This window comes from Ictalurus furcatus, chromosome 24, assembly GCF_023375685.1.
Source record: "Ictalurus furcatus strain D&B chromosome 24, Billie_1.0, whole genome shotgun sequence".
In the NCBI taxonomy this organism is placed as follows: domain Eukaryota; kingdom Metazoa; phylum Chordata; class Actinopteri; order Siluriformes; family Ictaluridae; genus Ictalurus; species Ictalurus furcatus.
This window is the reverse complement of record NC_071278.1, coordinates 17,447,554-17,473,447: the sequence shown is the minus strand read 5'-3', so window position 1 is coordinate 17,473,447 and position 25,894 is coordinate 17,447,554. Positions and strand designations below refer to the sequence as shown.

The following is a 25,894-nucleotide window of genomic DNA, read 5'->3' as shown; positions in this document are numbered from 1 at the left end:
TAAATTATAGCACAAGTTACCTGATCAGCAGTAAGTAAAGATAACTCTGCATCACTCTTGTATTTGGAATTATTGCTAATAAAGCACAAAGCAGGTCACTCTTTTTTTCCTTTCTTTTTTTTTGCTTACTGGGAATTTTTTTTTTTTTTTTTTAAACACATTAACCACATGGTGACACCCACACAGGATAGCGGAGGTTGTGCAGCAGTGCAAAATCCCAATGCTTCAATTTTCTTTTCTATAGTGACTGAATAATGTTACCTCTTTCATTTTTAATTACTTTCATATTACTGAGTGCTTGGAGGAATAAAGAGGAATGTGTAAAGGGTTCTGCAGTTTACCCAAACCCAGGAAGGTGCTAGAGGCTGACTGCACCCACATATACTAGTGTTTTAATTATAAAAAAAAAAAAAACACTTAATTTAAAAGCCAGTCGGCCTGCTTTGCAGCTGGAGATCTGTACTGAGTAAAGTCGAGGGTCCTGAGGGAGACGTTAGTGCTGTGCTGAACAGTCAGTAGTGTGCTAGTGGAACTTCAGCAGCATGTTAGCAAAACCTTTGAAGTCCAGCCGGGTTTCCTGACTGGACTCGGTACACAATGACACATGGGCCTAATTGATTACTTCCTATTTCCCCTCCCAGCAACCTCCAAATGTGATTATGTGAAAAGATTAAGAAAAATGATCAAGTTAAAAACAGCTCACTAGGCACACTAGTGCAAAGGTGAAACAACATTTTCTGCCAATTATTATAATTCGGTTACAGGCTCCATTCTAGAGAAAAAAACGTATAAAAATAACCTAACAGAATTAAAATACAGACTAAAATAAATGCACAAGCACTCATTCATAATGTTAGTGTATTTATTTTGGGGCCTTGGATTTCATCTTGTTACAGTAAAGTAATAATACGCATAAAGTAATATTCTGGTTCAGACAACTACACACCAACAGTTTTTATACTCTGACTCGGTTTTTATGAATGCTGTAACACCCAGTAGCTGGAATAAATAGGATGGTGCTTTGACATTCACATATACCGTATAAACAATGTCACAAATTGCACGCAAATTTCTTCAAGCGAGTGTTTTAACCCCCACCCCCAATCAAAATGTCTTAATCTATCAATCAGCCATGGCCATACATATAATTGGTATAAATAATAAAATCAGTATTTTTTTTTTAAAGGAACAAGCAGAGAACATTCAGTAACTTGGTGTAGCAGGGTCAAAGAAACAGACATTAAGACCACATGACGAAAACGTTTCCCCATTAGCAGATGAAAATGCTTCATTACCAGTTCTAAAATTTACATGTAGCGTATCTGATAGAACAGACCTACATCTATAGATGGAGTGTTTCAGCTCGCAGAAATTTCTCAAGAGTAAACCATATTATTGCTGGGCAGCTTTGCAAATCATCCATTTTTAAGATTTGCCCAGGGGATCCGTTCATTTTAAGCATTACTCTTTAACACATTCACCTAACTGATACTGATGTGCACTAACATTAAAGAGCTCTTCATAAACAGTATGACTGTGAATGACTTACATTCACACGGAAATGTACAGAGGCAGCAAACGTATGTCAGGAGTGAAATGCTGCAAACTAATAACGTTGTAGTTGTAGCAGATTTCCATTGTGATGGTGCTTTCAGCGTGGGTGGTCTGCTGTTGCTTATCTTTTCGGTCGGTCAATGTCATCAATAGCTGCGAGGAGTTTCTGTCTGGCCTTTTTGTTGATGTGGGAGCCGAGGCAGACGTTGACCAGGTTGGCCAGCTGCTTCATGGAGTATTCCTGCTCAAACACAACACACCGCTTAAAACAACAAATACATTTCTGAGTGGTGAAGACCTTCATTCATAAGCCAGAGAAGAAAACCGTGCAAGACTTACATATATACTGCAATTATGTGCTGTTTTTAAAATCGAACTAGTGTGGGGATTGTTTTTTCCGGTTGTGTCAATCACACTCAGTGTGATTGATATGGTGAATAATGGATGTAAGTTACTTCTGCAGTTCATGTAAGTGTTTTCTTTCTAGTGCTGGGTGCCAGCAGTTTCAGTAATTCAGATAGCTATACTGATGTATGGAAATACATCTGCACCCGTCACTATTGTTTAAGTTTTTGAATGAGGAGATGGAATTCACTACACTTTCTTCTGGGTTTTATTATTATTATTATTAATATCATTTGTCAATACGTGACTTGAAATATCTCACCTTGAAGAATGAAAAGTTTTGCTATTAGTGCATGTTTCCACGGTCAGACCAACAACCAACCAACCCTGAATGAATGCTGATGAAGAATCCACACTGGCCATTTATAAAGGCAAACACACACATCGTTCTCCTGCCACGTCTAGTCATTATTTGCCCTCAAACTGTAAAGGAAAGTCTACAGTGCAAAACAAAAGAAATTGTGCTTACCCTGTGGTTCTTAATAAACTGCTCCATGTCATTCTCAGTCAGGTAGTAGGCTTTAATGTAGGTCTCAACAAACTCCTTATCAGGAATAGGTCTGAGGTCGGTGAGCTTCTCCAGCTTCATGAGGAACTGCTGGAAGTCCAGCTGCATCAGTGCCCGGCCCTCGTTACTACACTTCTTTACATTAGCATAGCTGGCAGATAGCAGAGAAGAGAATTGTGAGCTTCACACACACATACTGGACCACTTAGTGCATTCATTAACGTTGCACATTTTCACCAAAATCCTCATAGTATAGTATAGTATAGTATAGTATACTGTAGCATGTTGTTGTGCTAAAAAAAAAAAAAACTGGAGCAGGAAAATTCTAATAGAATAATAAATTGGGATTTTAGATAAAACTTTATTAGATTAAGTAACACATATACAGGGGTGGAAAATATTTGAGTAGTACTTTATTAATATACTTTAGTATTATTAGGGGGGATTTATACTTCCATCCATTTTCTGTATTGCTTATCCTACATAGACTTGGGGCACAAGGCGGGACACACACACACACACACACATACACAATATGAGCAATTTGGAAATGCCAAGCAGCCTGTCTTTGGACTGGGAAGAAAACCGCCAGAGAAAACCACTGAAGCATGACGAGAACATCGGAGCACACAGAGCAGAGGCGGGAATCAAACCCCCAACTTCGGAAGTGCGAGGCAGACATGCTAACCACTAAGCCACCATGCCCCACCAGGATTTATACTTTCCTTGATTACATGTATAATTGTAAAGAATACTTGTAATCTTTCATACATTTAACTTCAAATCAGTCATTACAAATCTTGAAAGTCTCCTCTTCTCTCATACAGCCAATGGCAGTATGCTACACATCATCTGAATGGGCTCAATTTAGCATCCAGTCATTTCAGTTTAGCATCTCTTTAAGTTAATCAATGTGCATTTGGCTCTACCTCAGTAAAATGTTCCAATACAATGGAGTAAGCAAAGACTCAATGGATTCCATCTCATTTGAAAAAGCATATTGAGGTAAGTTTTGCAAATTTGCTTACTTTAACTGGATAAACATAACGAAGTTGGCTTGTTTACTTTGCTAATGCCAGGTTAGACTAGCATCGATTCCAGTAGCTAACATAATTTGCGAGGCAGAAAGTCAAATTCTTATTAATGGTAAATATTACAAGCTATGTAGTGACTGAGCGCTGTTTTCAGACAAAATTACATAGTTGCTTCAAAAATAAAAAAACTTCTAACAGTTTTAGATAAGTAATAAATGTTACAGCATTTCCTCCATGAAAACAAGACAAACTTAATTTCATCAGTTAAGAACATTTACTTTATATTCTTTAATTCTAGAGAAAAATATCTTCATTTAAACTGCATCAGAAGATTTAACAGTAACTGAAAATACATCAACAGAAGGTAAATGAACCAGTTTCCATAAATTAATTAACAGGTAACATTTCCATGTAATATCAGCATGAATGTTTAATTCTACTAGTTTCATCTTAACCTTCTAAACTTAAAAAAAAACCAACTATTTATTCCAAGCTATTTTATTTTGCACAAAAACCCACATAAGACATTTTAAAACAAGCACACACATTTCTGAGCACAGCACTGCTGTTCTATAGTGCGCCATTTTATTTTTGTTTTCAGGTGTGGTGAAAACCTTATTAACCAGTAACGTACAGATTACTGGTTAATGTCCTGTTATTCACAGGACAGATGGCTCACATGATCTCAACCTGTCACAGAAGAGCAGTTAATAACTCGTGTCAGATCAAAAAGCTGCACATAATAGTCAGCATTTTGACCTCCAAACAGTGAACCTGAAGGAAAATGAGTGTACTACAACAATAAAAAAAAAACAAACAAAAGACCATGACAAATTCAATATGAATTAAATATATAAATATATTATACAATAAAAAGCTAAGATGCAGCCAAAAACTCTGCTCTGGGTGGAGATGTTCCCCGCAGTCTTGGAAGCCAGACTTCTAGGTACACTGCCATTAATCATGGCCAAAAATTGCCTTCTTTCACAAGAAGACTCCTTATAACAAATGGGCAAATACACAAGGCTATCTCATTTCCTCCCTGCTGCTTTGAACAAAACTCAGGATTAACTTTATTTACTCAGGATTGACATGACGCTGTGAACCTTTGTTCAATCCAATGACCATATCCTGCTTAGAAAAGCTCATCTTGCCAATGTTCAAAAGTTGGGTTTCTTATTGGAATCACTGGTGTATGTAAATACATATATACTAAGATAAAAAATAGCCAATATATGTAATATTCTGAACTTTAAGGCTAGACAAGTTCACCAAAAAGATACGGGATGTTCCACTCACAGCCAACTGTGCATTTGATATCTTTTGTACACTTTTCTGGACACATGTTTCAGAACCTTGAAGTTACTTTAAAGCTGTCAGTGTTAAAAATTTCTCACTGGATAGCTTACGGTGGTGTATGTGCATATACAGGGTGTCCCTAAAGTCTCCATACATGGGGGAAATGAACACTTTTCAGCAAAATGTCTTCCAAAAGTTTTCATACTTAGTTTATATATTATATATATATATATATATTTTCAGATAGAGTTTAAGAATGCCTTTGACAAAAGAAGAACATATTGAACTCATTCTCATGGCTGTAACGGGAAGCTTTCGCAAGGTTGTGATGGACTTTAACAAGAAACGTGACAAGCACATCACACATCATAGAGTTGCCATATTTATGAACAAATTCCAGAAAAGACCGGAAGTGTTGCGGACCAACCGAAAAGTGGACGTCCACGAACATCCACTGACAAAGGCACAACCGACGTGGAGCTGGCAAACATAGTCTCCTATGTATGGAGACCTTTGGGACACCCTGTATATTGAGATGAGAATATCCAGAATCAGATCACTACCATGAAGATTATGAAGCTTTGGCCAAAAATGTGCACAAAATTGATTAGGTTCTCAGTGGGTTATGGTGGAGTGTCTGTAGCTGTAGGTTTCATGTAATCTATATTGTATTTAGGGACAGTGCAGCACTTGCAGGTGAGCCTCAGAGAACAATCGAGTACGGCTTGTGGACCTATCACAAATATTTTGCACTTTTGTGACATTTATTCACACAATGTAAATGTCAGCTTCTCTGGTTTGTAAATATTCAGATTCAATATCAGCCTGAGTTTGATGAGTAAAAGACACCAGAAGGCTTCAAACAAAACTACAAAACTACTTCTGTGGTCCACATGTTAAAAAAATGTTATAGTTCTGCCACATACAGAACACACACAGCCTGGCAGGTCAACACCATCTCAAAACTAGTGTGTACTTTCTGAAGGGCAGTGGTACACCTGATTACTGTCACACAATGCTAGTATGAGACACACCGAGTACATCTGCCTTCCTCCTCATATCTCTGCATGTCCTGTCAGAGAGCAGCTGTGCTGACATGCTGAGGACGTAAATAAACACGAGTCCACTTAGACTGAGAAAGACACACAGACTCAGTGGACAGTGAACAATGGGTAAAGATGTCATTGGAGCAGAACAGCTGTCTGGGAATTATTGCAGAAATACACACCATGACAGCAGGTCTGTTGTAGCAGGAAAAAACAAAACACTCAACCTGATCTCATGAGAAATTGTATGAATTATAATGAACAAGGGCGATATGGCTTGTGTGATACGAAAAGGATGAAAAGGCACAAGCGCCAACTCTGTACTGTCTTTCAAAGATGACTTGATGAGTCTGCAAGCGGGAAACCAAAAAAATGTTCAAATGATTTAGATTTCTTTTTTTTGAGGGGGGGGAAGGGGTGCATGCAAAATGACCTCCTATAGTATTTAACTGGATATGCAACATCTATAATGAAAATGAGATGTAAAACTGTAATAAAATATATAGAAAAACTGTAATAAAGCAAACTTCTAATTTATGGTCAAATTGCAGAAAAAAGAAAAAAAAAGGTTTTTGCATGAGATTTGCATATTCTCCCCATGTTTGCATGAGTTCCCTCTTCTTTCTCCAGTTTCTACCAAAATTTTCTGTGTGGGTGTGTGTGGGTGTACTACCATCCTTGACTCTCAACAGGGGGGGGGAATGGTTATTTTTCATTCAAAAATTAATTAATGAAAAAACAAATTAATTAAATAACACACTTTTTGTGTGCAAAGTGGTGGATGAAACTAAACGAATTCAGAACCAGAGCCAACCCAATTATGATTGGGTGAAGCAAATTTGAGTGCATGAAGCTTGCAAAGTTTGGCGAAAGCATGCTTACGTAATGAACCACAGGAAAACGCACAGAGCTTCCAATGTTCATTTTTATGCTTTTCATTTCTTCAGGAAACTATGCGGTTCTTCCTCTCTCCATGTTCTCGCTGGGCCTCATTCATCAATCGTTGAGTAAAATGGTGTAAATGTTTGCATGAACCAAACATAAAATTGACTCCAGATTTACAAAAGTTTCATAAATGCTGATGTTCTGTGTATTTGCTTGCGTAAACGCCACAGCTGATTTGAGGCAGAAGGTTAAGTACGTTTGACTCACATCGACAAGAATAAAATATTATTTAGCAGTGTATCCACTTCTGTAAGTTGCTCTGGATAAGAGCGTCTGCCAAATGCCATACATGTAAATGTATCCAGCTAAGATTTAAAGCCGATCAAGTAGAGGTACACAATAGTTAGTCTTCTCATGTGGAAACTTACAGACACTCAGGAACAGGAGTAGAATATGAAAGTTTTCTCTACAACCTTCAGTTTAGATATTTGATGGAAACTTTGTGACATCAAATACTAACACAGTAAGACCTCGACCTTGTGTATGTTCAAATTACACAATAGAAGTGAAGTACACGAAAGCATATTTTCTGTACCGAGCACTCTGAGGTTCTGAAGTCTGGCTGTGGACATGTGGAGCAGACTAGTGACAGAACTGAAGAGGAAAGTATAGTGTAAAGAACTTTAACAGCACTGGGGAGTGTGTAACCTCTTTACCACTTGCCAAACCACTCCTTAGGCTTGAAAAAGGGGAGCTTTAACTTTGACAAGCAGATGTTTAAACAACTGGATGACAAAAACATCCAAAAATACCGATAAAAAAAAAGAAGCTGTCTGAGAGGTAGGAGAAAAGGGAATATAGGAGCTGTTTTTCATTCATCACTGCATCTTACCAGAGGCAGTCAATGTCTGAAAAAGCATTTAAAAGAAAGCCCAAAAGATAAGCCTCATACCTTCTCCCAAAAACTCAAACTACACCAGATAAAAAAAATCTGACTCAAAATCTACATGTGTGTAGGAACAAAAAAAAATCTCCGCCACTCAAAGCCAGTCTATCAATGTAATATTCCACAGGAGAAATTGTGCATGCTGCCTCAAACTCACAACATTACAAACATGATATAAGTAAAATCAGCAACAGGTGATCCTCTATATTATATTTTAAAATCAGCTCATTTTTTCCTCTATATTTTGAAGAATACAGACGGTACAAAAAATACAGCCAACCTCACAATCAATCATTCTCTCACTAGACTTTCTTTTTTTTCTCTCTCTGGTGAAGCTAATGAGACTAAAAATATGGCTTGTTGTGTTACTGCTATATCCTCTGTGCTGAAAACTTTCCTGGAAAGAAACAGCAAAATCGACTCTCTGGGTGGGAGGGATGGCATACTCTCTCTCCCCTGTCAATCACAGAGACATTAGCCAATCATGGGCATTTGTGAGCTCATGTATGTGGAACAGGCTATACAGTGCTTTCCTCCAAGCGTGTGATGCAGCATGAGCAGCAGATTGGCTGGCTTCATGTGTCTTGGAGGAAGCCTTATTTTTTTTTTTTTTTTTAAATGCAGTGTTTAGCGTTATATTGTGTGAGCATCCATCATAAAAGTCTCATTTGCTATAGAAACAATAATGCATTAGAATGAGAGCATTAATATACACATGTGATTGGCCTTGCAGCCATCACTACTGACAGAACCGATCTGACCAAACAGAATCACAAATTTAACATCACGGTGATATAAAAAACATGAACACTCACCCCTCCACTAGTGTTCGGTTAGCCAGACGGATGCAGTGCTCCCAGAGAACGTTTGAAACAGGCAGGGGGATCCGCACTTGTTTGGAAACATCACCAAGCCTTTTATTGAACTCCTCAAATTCCTATCACACAGAAACAGAATGTTCAGAAAAATGTCCATCACTGCAACATTTACAGTGCCCTCCACTAATATCGGCGCCCTTGGTAAATATGAGCAAAGAAGGCGGTGAAAAATTGTCTTTATTGTTTAACGTTTTGATCTTTGTTCAAAAAATTCCCCAAAATACTCTGCTCTCATGGATATCAAACAACTGCAAACAAAACACAGGATTATCAAAAAAAAAAAAAAAATCAATCTTCGTTAAATATAGGTGTGCAACAATTATTGGCACCCTTTGTCAATACTTTATGCTACCTCCCTTTGCCAAGATAACAGCTCTGAGCCTTCTCCTATGATGAGGTTGGAGAATACACGGCAAGGGATCCGAGACCATTCCTCCATACAGAATCTCTCCAGATTCTTCAAAAGCTGGTGGACGTTCCTCTTCAGTTCACCCCACAGGTTTTCTATGGATTTCAAGTCAGGGGACTGGGATGGCCATGGCAGGACCTTGATTTTGTGGTCAGTAAACCATTTGTGTTGATTTTGATGTATATTTTGGATGCTGCTGGAAGATCCAGCCACGGCCCATTTTAAGCTTTCTGGCAGAGGCAGTCAAGCTTTCATTAAATATCTGTTGATATTTAATAGAGTCCATGATGCCATGTATGATAACAAAATGTCCAGGTCCTCTGGCAGAAACACAGCCCCAAAACATTAAAGAGCCACGACCATATTTAACCGTGGGCATGAGGTACTTTTCCATATGGCTACCTCTCTGTGTGCGCCAAAACCACCTCTGGTGTTTATTGCCAAAAAGCTCTATTTTGGTTTCATCTGCCCATAAAACCCGATCCCATTTGAAGTTCCAGTAGTGTCTGGCACACTGAAGACGCTCGAGTTTGTTTTTGGATGAGAGTAGAGGTTTTTTCTTGAAACCCTTCCAAACAACTTGTGGTGATGTCGGTGACTTCCGATTGTAGTTTCGGAGACTTTCTGACCCCAAGACGCAACTAACTTCTGCAATTCTCCAGCTGTGATCCTTGGAGATTTTTTGGCCACTCGAACAGTCCTCTTCACAGTGCGTTGAGACGATATAGACACACGTCCTCTTCCAGGTTGATTCATAACATTTCCAGTCGACTGGAACTTCTTAATTATTGCCAAGATATTGGAAATGGGCATTTTTAATGCTTGTGTTATTTTCTTATAGCCACTTCCCATTTTGTGAAGCTCAACAACCTTTTGCCGCACATCACGGCTGTATTCTTTGGTCTTTCCCATTGTTATGAATGACTAAGGTAATTTGGCCTATGTGTTATCGCATATAAATACCCCTGTGAAACAGGAAGTCATGGTTGAACAATTTCCTGTTCCTAGTCACCCAGGCATACTATATATATATATATTTATTTTTTAATGGGAATATACTTCCAATATATTTCTATAATACTCAAATGAATTCATAGAGGTGCCAATAATTGTTGCACACCTATATTTAACATATAAACATAGATTTTTTTTTTTGATAACCCGTGTTTTGTTCGCAATTGTTTGATATCCATGAGAGCAGAGTATTTTAAAGAAGTTTTTGAACAAAAGATCAAAAGGTAGACAATATTAGTGGAGGGCACTGTATCTGCCGTTCAACGACTTCCATCTGTGCTATGGATTCAAACTTGAATGTTTTCTGGATTTGCAATGATATGCACTGTTATTTTAAGTCAGCAGAAGAAGCCAAATCGATGACTTTGATATTTTCCCCCAAAAATTAAATCCTCCTCCTAGCCTGCGAGACCATGTCTTCTTTATTTCTATTGTAATGTACAAAGCATGCAGATTCCTCTATATTGCACGAAATCTTTAGGGCAGACGAATCACTCAGAGATACTGAACTCTCCCTCACCTGGCAACCCCACTCACCTATTTCTTACTATATAAACTTAGATACCGTAGGTCTTAAAGCCATAGCTCTCAAAGTAGAAACATAGCTAGGGTAACTGTTGAAATTTAATTATAATGGGATTTTATTATTTTTTTTTTTTTTACAGTGGTTTAAAATAGATCTGTACTGAGGGGCATGCTAGAGGGGCAGAGGTCAGTTTACAGCAAAACATTTGAATACCCCTGTCTTAAAGGATGTCAGGAAGTACACATTGTTCTTGCTCTGTTGTTAACAATGTTGGCAAAGCAACAGAACAAGATTTTTCTTCTTGCTATGATTAGTATTATTATTATGCTTTTTCTTTATCATTATTCAGTTACAGTTTGTTTTTCCACAGTATTACAGAATAATAAACAAGACATTTAACTGCTGATAATATAGATCAGTACTGTATATCAAGATGCATTAAAGCTCCAGAGGAGCAATGGAAATAAAAGCTAATTTTTTTTAAAAAAAACTTCTTTTTTTTTTTTTCTTAAGGTACAGATCAGCAGTTTCTGAAATACTCAAACCAGCCCATGTGGCACTGTGCACACGTGTGCTGTGGCCACATGATTGTCTGATAGGATAACTGTGTAAAAGAGCAGGGTGTAAAGGTGTCCCTATTAAAGTGGACAGTCAGTGCAAATCTGCACTGTGGGGGTCAGTGGAATTTATTTGAAAGTCAAAGGGGTCCCTTACATACTCAAAGGTGAGCATTAACTTTTCTGAATCTACAACAGAACCTCTGCAGTATGTTTGAGGACATATGCAAATTTACCAAAGGACACATGATTATACATATATTGGGATTTGGGGTGAGCGTGGTTATTTGCAAATGAGCTTTGCTTATAATTCCATTTGTCAAACTCCATCTGTTCTATGTAGATCTCCAACCTGATGTATGCTACAGCCATGCAAATGACCTCCTGCCCGCAGATCCAAAACTCCATCCAGATTAATGAATTAAATACATATTCACATGCAGATGTAGAGTGCTGGCTAACAAACACAAGCAGAGAGGCTTCCTCAGATATGCTTAATTGTACCTTTCTGAAACCCTTCCAAATCACTGCCATTTCAATTATTCAGATTCAGTCAAATAATCGATATGCATGACCTTTAAATCTGGATACATTTCAGGAGGTACAGAAATTGTGGCCAGAAAGAAAGAAAAAAAAAAACTGTAAAAAAAAAAAAAGTGCAGACAGAAGCTTCAACTAAGATAAAAAATTCACTTTCAATTTTTTCATTTCAAATCATTTTTAACTCATTGAAATGAATGTATTTACCAGATGACCTTTTTAACTGAGTGAATTAGATGATTTTATTGTATAATATGCACTGAAAACATAAAGCCCATGCACAGTGGCTTTTAAATGATTAAATATGCGGTGTGTTTAACAGGAAAGAACATTTGATGTGCTAATAAACGCAGCACACATGGACCCAATCTCCAATATTTTTTTCTCTAAGTGAATAATAGACAGCCAAATATACTTCTGAATATATATATATATATATATATATATATATATATATATATATATATATATATATATATATAAAATATTTTAATACATTTTCATAATATATGTGACAGCCTGGGACTACAACAGGCACATGGAAAACTTTACCGTTTTGGATTATAGATATTTCTGACTGGAGTCCCACTGTTGTCTCTTTATTCCACTGACCTCTGTTCATGCTATCCTTGCTGGGGAAATAATCACTGATTAATTCAAACCAGTTCTGTTTTGTTGACTACATTTCTTTTTATTAGGTCATTCAAAACATTTAAAATCTATGTGTTCTGGCATGTGTGTGTAAGGGCTTTTTGATGATGATGACGATGTGAGAGCAGGTGCATCACAGACATTTTGACAGTGGTATCTGATTACAAACTGATTCGATTAGGCGTATGTCCATTAGCCAAAGTGACCTATGTAGGAAGAAAGCCAAGGAAAGGTTAGGACCCAGCCTAAACAAAAACACTTCCACATAATTTTGCGGAAATATTTTCTTAAAGCAGAGACTTCAAAGTATATTAGTTACAGAAAAACTCAATTTTGTTCAAAGCTGTTTGCCAGAACTCAATCAAAGCGACATCCAAAAGGTTCTTGCAGACAAAACAAAAACAAAGAAAATAGATTCAACATTTTGTGTATAAGCACCAGCAAACCTGTTTCTATTGAAGTGAAGGAAAGAAAAGAAAAAAAAAAAAACCTTTCCTGCTTTCAAACATGGCACCGTCATGAAGATTCACTTCACGATAAGCTACTGCGTAAATGAATCTTGCCATGAATAATTACAGGAGCAAGGACATGATTTTGTTTCTTTTTTGCTCAGTTAAAACTGCCCTTTAGGAAAGGAGCTTTAACCTGTCCATGACCCTTCTCCTTATTGTCTGAAAATGAAGACATGGGTTCTGGCTGTGAGGAAGTAAGACAATGTACTCATCAGTTCACATAAAACACATTCAGCACCACACATTACCTTTAAAAGAACATCCACATAGACGTTGTGCTGCGACATTATCTCTTTAATGTCCCATTTCACTCCAGCCATTAGCAGCAGCATCTGCTCATAATCAATGGCTTTAGCTGCCACTATCCAGTAAGTGGGCTTGCGTAGCTCACTGGCTGTGGACACCGTCTGCAGGAGAACACAGTATTCAGCACAAAGAGAGAAAAATTCTTTTCCATAGGGAAAATGACCACTGACTACACTGTGAAACTACACTTGTGCTAAAAAGACCGTTATATAAAGTGCAAACTGAACTCTTCATTTCATAGGCCAAAGCATGATGTAATTATGAAGTGGGTGGTGATCAATCACTTCCTGACAGAATGTTGGACATATTATAACTTTGCTTAATAATTCTGTACAGCTGAGGTTAATGATTTACACATGAGGGGGTTGGAAAGGTTCAGAATATTGATACATATTGTGAATATTTTTGACCAAAAAAAAAAAATATATATCTGTAATTATACAGATATAGGTGTGTTATTAGGTGTGTTTAATTCCTAACAGAAATGGTCAAATGGTGTATGGAAGGTATTAACAGTGGAAAATGACATACATTTGCATTTCTGAATCCGATACAAAGATTATACTGATACTAAATAGAGAGGTGCCAACAGTGCAAATTGTAAAACTCCTAGCAAGCAGAGAGATAAAGCACAAAACCCTAGCATATATCCGTGGAGAAGACAACTCATTTATTTTTATTCTTTTTCAGATGTGTGTTAAGCAACATCAAGAAAGCGGCAGAGCTAAAATCTGGCATGAGTGCTACTTAACAATAAGCAGCTCGTGCAAATTGTTAATAACCAAACGACCCACTCATATTCTCGCCTTCTTGGGTTTTACTGGCTCACTTCACAGGTCAAAGTTCACCTAGATGAAACCAGCGGTAGGCGAAAGTAACCAAAAACCTTTTGATCCTTCACATCGCATGTCCTTAACCCTTCGTCGAACTGGCCTTTCTGCGGGTGAATTTTATTTTCATTTATTCTGAGCACTGCATTAGCTGAAAAAAAAAACCATTAAAGCATAGTTTTGAAGTGTCTCCCATATCACTGTAGCAAAGAGTCAAAAATGGTAAATGCTATGGCTAAACCATAGATAGTGGCACCGATGTAAATATTCTCTAAAAATCTGTATTCCCAGCTTTTGTTCTCATCACTGCCTCTTTGTTTATAGTCAATTACATTTTGGACTGCTATTTTGTTGAAAGATACACATACACATATTTCTTTTCATATTGTAATGTTTGTGTGTAAAAAAAAAAAGAAAAAAAAAAAAAAAAGAAATCTGTATAGAGGTGCAATAATTTTTTCCCCCCCGCCCAAAAACAATGAAATATGCAATCTTTTGCACTTAACTACATGTGAAGATATGTGAAGGCATATAAATTCCTAAATTACAGAAATAGGTCTGTGAATTGCTGCAACACAGAGAAGTTATGAAGGTCATTTAGTTAAAAGCTGGGCTAAAACAGTGTCCAGAAAATCATTGCTATATTTATCATCCCAGTGGAGAGGAGGAAAGAGAGCAAGACTTAGTAGCAGCAATTTAAAGCTCTGATAACAACCTCGTCACCATGCGCTGAGGAACCACAACTACCTCAGCCAGCCAGGCGCAGAGAGACAAACGTAAGGTTTTTGATGAAGGGGACAGAAAAGGGCAAGTCCATAAATAGAGTTGAAGGAGTCTGACCTGGGAGTAGAACTGCTGCAGGAAAGGCTTCTTGGCTGGAGGCATCATGGTGTCCAGATGAGGCTGGAGTAGCTCAAACTGTTCAGCCAGGAACACACTGCAGGGAGAAACAGGGTCACGTCACTAGCATCTTCTTTTACGTGTCACACGGGGCTTACATCTGGGGTCAGATACGTTCAGAGCTATTTCACCAGCCGAAGCATGACACCACATTCCCCAAACACGATTGTACCAGCTACACGATTCTTTTCTCCTGTGACTCATTTTCAGGCCCATATGACCGCAACTATCCATCTACAGAAAATACATATACACTGGTTCAGTAATATTAGCAACTGAAACATGAGGAAGCAGAAGAAGAGAGGGTCATTTTAGTGATGCTTTACGAATAAACAAATGAACAAACAAAGGAACAACTGAATGAAGAAATGAGGGAACGAAACAATGAATTGATGAAAGAATGAACGCAATGAATGAAGAAAGAGATTACGGAATGAATGAATGAATGAATATCTTCATTTAGATCATTCATTTGTACTCCGGAATATAAATACGGAATGTATGAACGTAAATGAAATATAAATCTATGAAATGAATATAAATCTTAACCATTTCCTTAATCAAAAGGAATGATATTATTTAGCCTTGAAGAAAACAGACAGGTCATTAAGCTAAAGAATGCAGTCATCACTAAATCCCTGATTTTTGGCCCGGCACAGCTGGAAACTACACAAATAAATACAGATGCTGGAAGAAACACTCTCATTTATAATTCATATATGCTGGTTAATATATAAACTATAAGTGTCCACTTATAGTCCTACTCAGCATCACATTTGGCTCAGCAAACCTTTCATAATGTTTCTCAAGGGAAGACAAATTAACGGTTCCAAAAGGGCATGCTTGTAATACAAGGTCAACTGCATTGGCATGCAACAAAAATAACGCTAGAAGAAATTGAATTTTCACACTTGAAAGAGCCTTTGGTACAGAAGTTGGCTGTGCAGATTTAACCTTCCTGTACACTGATTTGCATTCAGGTGTGGCTCTGCCACTCGATTGCTTTTAGAAATTAAATAAAATAAATAGTAAAGACTGACATAAGGCCACTCTGAATCTCTATTTCCAGAGCTTGCCATGCATTTCCTGTAGCCTGGAGCAAGGTCAGTAAATGCTGATGTGTTTGGCTGAGGATCAGCAACAATTCAGAGCATGTCCTGAACTTGTCAACAGGAATGCCTATAAATGAACTGCTGTCAAGCTAAAAGGATATACACAGAGACAAAGTACAGGACGCACAGACACGTACACACACAGTAATACACTCATCACGCTGTTTCTTTAATACAAAGTACAAAATCTTTTGTACTCTCAACATCAGCCACTAAAATAAGGCTGAATACAGGTATGCAATCAAAAACTGTCATCTTTCTATTAATGACATTTTCGACAGCTGCTAGACAGACTGCACCTCAGGAGTCCATGCATGTAACCATGTTGTGCCTGGAACCGTCCACACCAGTCGGCAAACAAAGCTTTTCCTTTGTTCATGCATGCACTGTGCATGACCATGCCCCTGTCGAGAGCAAACACGTTTCCAGAGAAACAGAGCTGTATGAAATAACATGATGTAGACAGTTATATTTGTGTGGCAGTCTGGGAAAACCTGTCAGATGTCACTGTGGCTGGATTCAGGCAAAAGAGATTTAAAAAAAAAAAATAGGTTATGACCAAAATTAGTTTGTTTTTTTTTCTGCCTAGCGTACTTTGATGACACTGAAATATTTGTATTTTTATTACATTATAAACCTTGTCTGTGCTTTCTGTCTACAGAAATCACATTAAGTTTGCAAGAAACAAACACTGCTGTAAAAACACTGGCTACGTCTGCTTTTATACAACAATGAATGTCATGCTTTTATCTAATTTTTGGATGATGAAGTGGACTTATATCCTAATAGATTCAGTATGTAAATGGTCTAAAATAACAGCAGTCAAATGATCTGCAATGCACAGATAGCAATAAACAAGGTTTTTTTTAAATTTTATTATTTATTAATGCTATTTTAAAAAATTAGAAATTTAGCCAACAGAATAAAAACTCACTGAATTAATCAGTGATTATTTTAGGTCTAATGTAAGAACAAGTCAAGAGTGATGTTAAAGCTCTGGTTTGTGAAATGTTATGACTGTCATGAACCACAAGAAATGGACGATCTTTACTCATTTTCCGTCATACGGTCATATTAGTCATACTATTTTTATATTCGGTTAATTACGTTTTTAATAAAAATGGAAATTAAATCAATAAATTAAAGGGGTTTTAGACAACATGTTGGAATTGGAATGCAGTCTTTAAATGCAATCTCCCTTTAACGTAAACAAATATTAAATGTTTGCTTGAAGCCAAGACAATGAATCTTAAAATTAAAAAAATAAATAAATAAATAAATTTAAAAAATGAGAAGCATAGTTCAGTTCAGAAAAGTCCTTTCACCAGGCCACCTCACATATAATTAAAAACAAACAGAACAAATCAACATAAATAACATACAGTGTACCCCTTGGTTTCTGTGTGGCACAAAGTGTAAAAATATACTTTGATTCTAGAATTGATCTTTTCTTCATTAAGCAATTGAATGACTTCAAACCAGTCAAAAACAATTTTCTTTTTAAGTCTTATTAAAAGACATGAAAAATTCAACCAGGTTCAAACTCAAGTAGTTTTCTGTGAACAGTTAAGTTAAAAGTCAGCTGGATTCTGGAAAGCAGCTATCACAAGAAACTATCAAGAGAATATTGTTCTTTCACAAAGCCATTGAGGAGTATGAAAAAATATCAATGTGCTGATAAGGACACCATTATCAAGAAACATCATCCAAGAATTGAAGAAACTCAGACAAAGAGTAGAAGAAACATTTCTGAAAACAGACAGAGAAAGTCACAAAAAAACAAAAAGTGGACACCTGAAAAAAAAACTCTTTAGAAGCAAGTGCAATAAAACCCGCACATTTATAATATCGCATTCATACATATGATGTCAGTTGTCTTACTATAATTATTATAACAGCCTATTTGAGCAATTTTGTTATTAACTCACTTTAAATATGTTGTTGGTTTCACCAATTTGAACTAATAATATGAAAAAAATAGGAAGTATGTAATTAGCCAGCTATTTATAATTCATAAATAGAAAGAGAGTGATGACCCGCTGCCACAAAACTCAATCCATTACAAGCTAAAGTGAACATGTAGAATTTTTTTTTAAATGCAAACTGTGAAGGAAAATACATTCTCATATGGTCCGACATAAATTATTTATCATCTAGTCAGTAGGTCGGTAGAAAGATGTTAAAAGAAACATGCCATAACAGAGCATTTTTTTGTTTGCTTGTTTTCTTTGCATATTCAAAAACAAAATGAAAGCTGGAACTGGAAAAAAATCATTTAGCAGGAATATGAGAGGGAGTTTGAAACTGTAATTTTAAGTTATTCAGGTCACTCTGAGCAGCCCGTTTCCAGCCCTTATCTTTGTCACCTCTTATCTTGATCCCTGAACAGGATTTCTGTCCTTCACTGATTATTCCATTAAGCATGAGAGAGTGTGGTACTGGAGCTCACCTCTTATGAAATGGGCCCTATGGTAATGGAACTATTAAGCGCAGCACATTCAAAGCATGTGCATGCTTCACATGGAGGGCTAAGAGGAATATCAACTACCACTTCAGTTGTTTGGCAGTGCCAGGCAATTGGGAACAGGTACGTTACTAATGTAAGGAAATCCACGGTGAAATTCCTGCACAGCTTTCCCATAAACTGTTGGATGTTTGATTGTAGGCTTTAAGCCTGGCATGCACCGAACGCCATCTGGCATCCTAGATGGCCATATCTTTGAGCTCTGGATTATGGCATGCAGCTCCAGCAGCTCGTCAGTCACTCAGCTCCAGGGACAAAAGAAGAGGGAGAGAAAGCGAGAGCGAGACAGAGAAGATAAGTGATGAGACAAAAAATGCAGAAAGAAAAACCAGCAGCCAAATGTCAAGAAAGGGATTTCAAAGTAAACAGTGATTTAACAGTCCAGAAGTCATCCAGAGGTTGGCCCTCATTTGGATTAGTGGGGATGCAGGCAAGCCATCAGAATCCACAACACTGCACCGTTTAATGGATAAAACTGACCCTTAAGAAAAAAAAAGGCCAAACACAGCAATTTGGCGAGTAATCTGGGATTTCACTCAAGGAATATATGACCAGTTACCTATGTGAGCGTGGTTTGTCTCAGAGGACTTGCCCCCGTTCCTTTCTGTAACCGCTAGAAGAAAAATGACAGAACGGACTGACTCTACGAATCAAATATTCATTCATATATAACTTACTTGTCTAAAAATCTTCAGCATTCATGGAACTTTTTTTTTAATCCAGTAAAAATAATGGAATGGTATGCCGTATGGCCTCATGATGAATTTGTGCACCTCTGAACCACAAGACCACACTTTCAGAAGGCTACCAGAGGATGCTAGATCAATTTGAAACTATTTTGTTTTGTTTTTAAATCTGAGGTATGCACAAATCACAAACGAACCTTAAAGGAAAGAATCAAGATCTGATGAATGAATACGTTTACAGTCTTTCAAGAGTGGATATCTTTGTGTGAATGCATGAAGTCATGCGTTCTTAACTGTTATTACATGATAACTTGAACTTTATCTTGGTAAAAAAAAAAAAAAGATTGAAGGTTTTACAGCAATTTGGACTAGATGAAGTGTAAAGTTTGGTCCAAAGACAATAACAGAGCTAGTTTAGTAATTTTTGAAGTACGATATGAGATGAAAGTCTTGGCTTCTCCTTTGTGTTAGTGTAAGTATATAAAAAAAGCATTTGTTGGTTAACACGGAAAAACAGCTGAGGTTTCCCCAGCATATCAGTAAGACATCTCTGAGCCCTGAAATAGTGCTGGTCTCTGAGTCAACAAAGAGTGACATCCTACAGGAATTGATGGTGCTATGAGAGAAATTCCTGGAGGACGCCCATGAGAGGAAGAAGCAGGGATGGACAAAGTATTGAGAAATTATACTCAAGTGAAAGTACAGATTATGTATCCATCCATTTTCCATACTATGCATTTATCCTACACAGGGTCGCGGGAGAGCCTGAAGCCTATCTTGGGGCGCACACACATTCTACGGACAATTTGGAAATGCCAATCAGCCAAATACGCATGTCTTTGGACTGTGGGAGGAAACCGGAGTGCCCAGAGGAAACCCCTAAAGAACGGGGAGAATAAGCAAACGCCGTGTACACAGGACGGAGGTGGGATTCAAACCTCCAACCCCGAACGAGCAAGGCAAACGTGCTAACCACTAGCCACCATGCCCCCAGTTTAAAGTCTTTTAATTATACTCAAGTACTAAAAAGTAAAAATGAACTTAAATATAGCCAGGTAATGTTAGTAAATTAGCTAAACTTACCTCAACATGGTTTGAGGTAGGGTACTGAGATAGGTGCTCGTGCTCAGGTTCGACACTGCAGTGTCTTATTCATCTTCAAACGCACACAGATAGCTATAGCGCTAACTACATTATGTAGCATGAGGTCACCATATATGACATATTGTCATAATACTTGACAGTTCTGTTCTACATTAATTGATCTGATTTGATGCTAAACTGGAATAATCTGATGCGAAGCTAAAATGATTGGATGCTACACTGAACCTATTGAATTGATATGTGGCATATCGTGATCGATTTGTTTTCATATCGCAGAGGGAAGCGTGTCTGTTTAATTGCTCAGGAATCAGTTGTGGTAATTCAGGAGTTTAGCAATTAGAGAAATGAAACATCACTTTTTCCAAGATGTGCATTAGTGCTGAATGAGAACAGAGGGTGAAACAACTGGCAGCCAGGCTGTCGGTTAAAAAAAAAACACAACAGCAGCAATTATTTTTCATGCTTACTATGTAGAGCACGGGCTAGCTCAGCTTATAGTCAAGAATGGGAAACCTTTTGCAGAGAGCGAGACTAGAAAAGATATAAAATATAAAGCATCAATCGTCCAAGAAACAGTCACGCTGCGAATGGGAGATTTTTGCACGTAACCTAAAGCAGCAAGAATCATGCAAAGCATGTGCATAATGAGAGCACTAACAGACATGGCTCAGCTGTTCGCTTTTTGTGTGTGCAAAACATTTTCTGTAATGAAAACGCAAATCTCTACAACAGGACTTGCAAAACAACTCGACAACAATTCAGCAGTCCCAGGGACATATTTCCACAACACTTTCAGGCATTAAGCAGAAAGGCCTTAAACCCCAACTACTGAGTTAGTCACTTCAATGAGAAAGGCAAAGGTGCGAATCAAGTAGGCATATTATTAATTTATTTGAATGAATACAGAGTCTGCTACCTCTGACTACATATCTTTTCTCCATCTGGCCCCCAACAAGAACACCTCTGGACTACAGAATATGGGAGATCTCAGGTGAGAAGAGATGGAAAGCCATCCAGAACGTCACTGCTGCAGCTGAGAAAGTCTCAAGATGACTTTGGACTAAGAGAATAACATTCATTGAGAAGTGTAGAATAATGCCACTCGAACACAAGTCATGGTCTGATTAACTACAGCTGTGTACACCGACCGAGACCCCGAACATCCAAGGACACCAAGAAACTTCACTGATGTGCGCAAGAGCATCACAAGATATTTACACAATGTATGACTCAGTGCCTCAGCTCTCATTTTGTAATCTCTAAGAAGAGGAATGCTACAAAGTTAGCCTTTTCTTAAGGACACCCCAGAGGATATTTTTTCACAGCAAATGGAAGCAAATCAGTTTGGGTTTACACACGGCATCAGTTTAGTGCACGTGGAAACCGGCCATTTTGAAAAAAACATGGTTGGCGATGCACACATAATATGAGTTACTTTGGACTGAAAATAGGACAGAACATGGCTAAAAAAAAAAAAATCAAATAAACTAATGTCAAAATCTCAGATTTTAGAGATTTAAAAATCAAGTGATAGTTTATTATTGTTATTGATGTGTGAATGTTTTGATGTGTATTGATGTGTGAATTGTTTGGATTGGAAAAATAGACAGAGATTTGTTTCCTTTGGAGATAACTCTGTCTTTTGCGTAGTGGTGCTTCACATTACCACTTTTGACTAGTGCCATTAACCCTGGATGAGACACAGGTTTTGATCTTGAAGCAGAATAAAAAAAAAAACCCCACGATTCTTTGTCCTTGTGTCCAACGTCTTCACTTCACTAATCAAGTCTACACTAATCAAATCAATGAAAATCTGAAGACACTCCACTTTTTTGAACTAACATCTCTATCACCCTGGCAAGTCCCTGGTCTGATAAGCTTCCTTGAGCTAAGTAATTTTCATAAATGTTTGTGACTGGTTAAATTGCAACAGAAGGTAAATATTTGGATGAATAAAAATGCTAAAGGACAGAAGTGGTGCTCTTACAGTGACTCTGTGGCGACTACGCGCTCTGCTAGCCCATACAGCGTGCCACTGGCCGTCAGAATCACCAGCTGGCTCAGGTGAGGGCTGGGCACCTTCTCCTTTCGGTCCTCAGAGGGTCCATGGGTGGCTACATTCTCTCCTCCTGCCTCCTACACACAAACACACACACAAAAGAGCAAAGGTCAAAGTTTTACTTTCCTAAAAGCTACAGCAACCCTCAATTGAATAAGTGCATGAACACAAAACCAGAAATCAGCAGAACCTAAAATAAATAAATAAATAAATTAAATAAAATAGCGGCGTCATCATAGCAAAACAGCAGGCCACACATCATCTCTTATCATTTTCTTGGCGCTAACACAGCACTTCTGTGCCGATCAGGAATTTAATGCAGTGTCAGGCTACAACAACGTAAGCTACACTTAATTACGTCATATACCTGTGTGCAGACTAGAAGTAAATTGAACATGATTGAACATTATTCCCAGGATTACCGTTACTACTGGGCTTAAATCCAAATCACACATTACTACACATTAGCGAAGGAAAATAAATAGCGTATTTAAATCAGCACGTTTTCCCTCACAGAACGGTAATAGAAATGGACTAAAATCTGTTGACACTATGTGGCACTGCACTGACATCAGCAACTTAAAAGTCACAATTTAACGCTTTTTCCACATCTCTCCTATGCCAAGCTGCAAAATTACAAAAAGGTTCAGAAAACTGAGGCACACAGGTTAAAGTCCACCTAGATAAAGTCGGAGTGAAGTGAAAGTAACTGCGATTTGAAACGTATGTGCATCTTTCACAATCCACGTCCTTTCCCGTTCAGTCAAATGGCTTTTCTGCAGTGTGAATTCTATTCATGTTTGCTCTGACTGCTGCTTTACAGTAGCTGGAAAAAGAACAGAAAAGCATAGCTTTCAGGTGGTTCCCATATCATCCGAACATTGGCGGGTCTTTTTCCAATCTTCAGCTGTCCAGTTTCAGTGAGCCTATACGAACTGTACCGTTAGATTCCTGTTCTTATCTGACAAGTGTTGAACCTGATGTTATCTTCTGCTGTTGAAACCCATCCGCCTCAACGTTCGGTGTTGTGTTCTCAGATGCTTTTCTGCTCACCACAGTTGTAAAGAGTAGTTATTTGAGGCTTCCTGTCAACTAGAAGTAGCAGCCATTATTTTGTCACACATATATTGCAGCACAGTGAAATTCTTTTCTTTGCATATCCCAGCTTGTTTGGAAGCTTGGGTCAGAGCGCAGGGTAAGCCATGATGCCACTTCCCTGGAGCTTGCTTAAGAGCCAACAAGGGCAACTTGGCAGTGCTGGGTCTTGAACCTCCGACCTTCTATTCAGTAACCCAGAAGCTCCACCATTGAGTCACCACTTCCAGAACCAGTGTTCTTATTGGGGCAACAGCTTCAGTCACAAAGATGCACAAAAGTGACTAAAGGTGCATCTGCATTTAGATCGATGAGAATGACATCAGTAAACAGGGCTGGAAATTGCAATGAAGAAAAGTAAAAAAAGTGGCAAGTCCTTGTGTGTTGCGTCCAAGAGAACAGTACATCCCTCAAAGCTAGAACCCTACAGTGAGGGAGACTGGTGGCTCTGTTATGCAGTAGGGGTCATTCATTTTCCCTTGCAAGGCTGTGTCCATTTGTCCCATCAGAAGAGCCACTGCAAATCAATACAAAGTTTCTCTGACTTATCACCTTTACCCCATGATGGAACATTTCTATCCTGATGGGAGTGGTCTCATCCAGGATGAACCCACCCCAAACCACACGTCATAAGGACTCACTGAATGGGTTGATGAGGATGAAAATGATGTAAATAACATGCCATGCCATGGCCTTCAAAGCCACCAGATCTCAATCCAACTGAACACGTGGGAGATTTTGGACTGAGCGCACTTCACCACCATCGTCAAAACACTAACTGAGGGAAAATCTTTTGGACGAACGGTGTTCATCACTTCAAAATCGATGCCAGGAATAATAAAAGAGGAAAAAAAAATAACAGTAAAAAAATGTAACAGTACAAATTAAGTAAAAAGTCCCAACAAGATAGGTACTATGGAAAGTACGATACTTAATTGTAGCACGGAAACAAACACTATTCCATACTGGACCTGTTCAAATGAGAGTGTGTAAATATAGGACTAAGGCTGGATGTAAATATTGAAACTGTACAAGCGTAATCACGCTTCATGTTTCAGCTTTGACCTTGAAGCGGTGAACACGGTCTGAAAGAAAGACCTCGAGGATCTCTGAGTGATTGAAATGTGAGTAAATTAGCAATACAAGCAAAACAGCAGCAAATCCATTAAAAGCCAAATGAAAGCACTTTGAGTGGAGAGGCAATAAAGTGATGCACGCAGGGGTGTACAGTGCTCTCTCTTTGGTTCCTGTGAGTGACCTGGCAGCAGCATTCTGCACTGTAAACAGGACAATAAGCACCGATTAAGCTTGATGTATACTGAGTTGCGGAAGTCACTGCGCGAGGAAATGAACGCATGAATGATTTTCTTTAAGTCAAAAAAAAAAAACAGAGAAGTTTGATCTTGGCGATGGTTCTTATACAGTGAAAACTGCCTCTAACAACAGAAAGGCAAGAGCCAAGGTTTTTCATATGTTTTTAACATATGGATATAGCTGACCATCAACATTAAAAGACTATTAGTATGATTGGTGGGAATTGCCTTTGTTTAATCGGAAGGAATTGAGAGGCAAGACAATGGATTGACATTAAAAAGCAGCAAACACTAGCGTTCAGTTAAAGCTACAGCTGTGTGTCAGCCATCTAACAGTGAACGTGAATACTGTGTGTCTGGACAATTTGCTCTGATGGCTGTATAAGACATTTATTTAAGGTGCGTTATGTTAAATTTCTTTAAAGAAGGGAAATCTATATAAACTAAGTACACCCCATGGAAATTGTTGCTTTTTTTTTGACAGATTTGGACAAGCAAACATTTGATCAGCTTTGAAACAGTGCCTATTAATGAAGTTGATATATTTGAACAAAACCATAATGAAAATGGGCTTTTTCAGTCATTTATTCAAAAGAAATATTAATAAACGTGATATTCTTCTGTGGAAAAAGTCAGTACACTTTTGGCCTCAGAAGCTAGTATTGCCCGCTGTGGCAGAAATAGCTTCTTGTAGGCGTTTTGCATAATTGTCCACCAGTCTCTGACATTGACTTGCTGGAATTATTTATTTATTTATTTATTTTTTTACCACTCTTCCATGCAATATTCTTTCAGATGCAAGAATTTTGAGGGTTTTCTTGCATGTACTGCCCGTTTCAAACTGTAGGCTTGCAAAGGCTTTTTCCTGGCACGCCTCCCATGCAGGTCAATTTTGTGCAATCTCCTTCTGATTGTAGAAGCATACATGTTGACACCAACAGTTGCAAGACCTTCTAGCAGATCCCTGGAGACTTCTTTTGGCATCAGACAGTCTTGCTCTTGGGTTGAATTTGCTGGGACGGCCAGATGAAGATACTTTTAAAATATCATGCTGAATATTTTCATTTTCTCTGTAATAACGTTTTAATTGCTTGATAATCGGTGTCAATGAGATGATGAGCGTCACTAAGTTGAATAAATAATGGCAAGAAAAACAACTGGGAATCAACATTCATGCACATTCATGACTGTTAATAAATTA

The 25,894-nt window shown here is 37.9% G+C and overlaps 1 protein-coding gene across 2 annotated transcripts in view; it reads right to left on the bottom strand.

Annotated features, from left to right (window-relative positions):
• Nucleotides 1-848: 848 nt before the first annotated feature.
• The window catches only part of vps50 (VPS50 EARP/GARPII complex subunit), a 152,075-nt gene continuing 127,029 nt past the window's right edge, over nucleotides 849-25,894 (bottom strand). For both annotated transcript variants that reach the window (XM_053613102.1, XM_053613103.1), the window contains exons 23-28: nucleotides 22,214-22,362; nucleotides 14,741-14,837; nucleotides 13,013-13,171; nucleotides 8,493-8,614; nucleotides 2,429-2,618; nucleotides 849-1,795 (exon numbers count right to left, since the gene is read on the bottom strand). In XM_053613102.1, coding sequence (XP_053469077.1) covers nucleotides 1,676-1,795; nucleotides 2,429-2,618; nucleotides 8,493-8,614; nucleotides 13,013-13,171; nucleotides 14,741-14,837; nucleotides 22,214-22,362 — 837 coding nt within the window. In that variant the 3' untranslated portion in view covers nucleotides 849-1,675. The remainder of the gene's footprint in view (nucleotides 1,796-2,428; nucleotides 2,619-8,492; nucleotides 8,615-13,012; nucleotides 13,172-14,740; nucleotides 14,838-22,213; nucleotides 22,363-25,894) is intronic.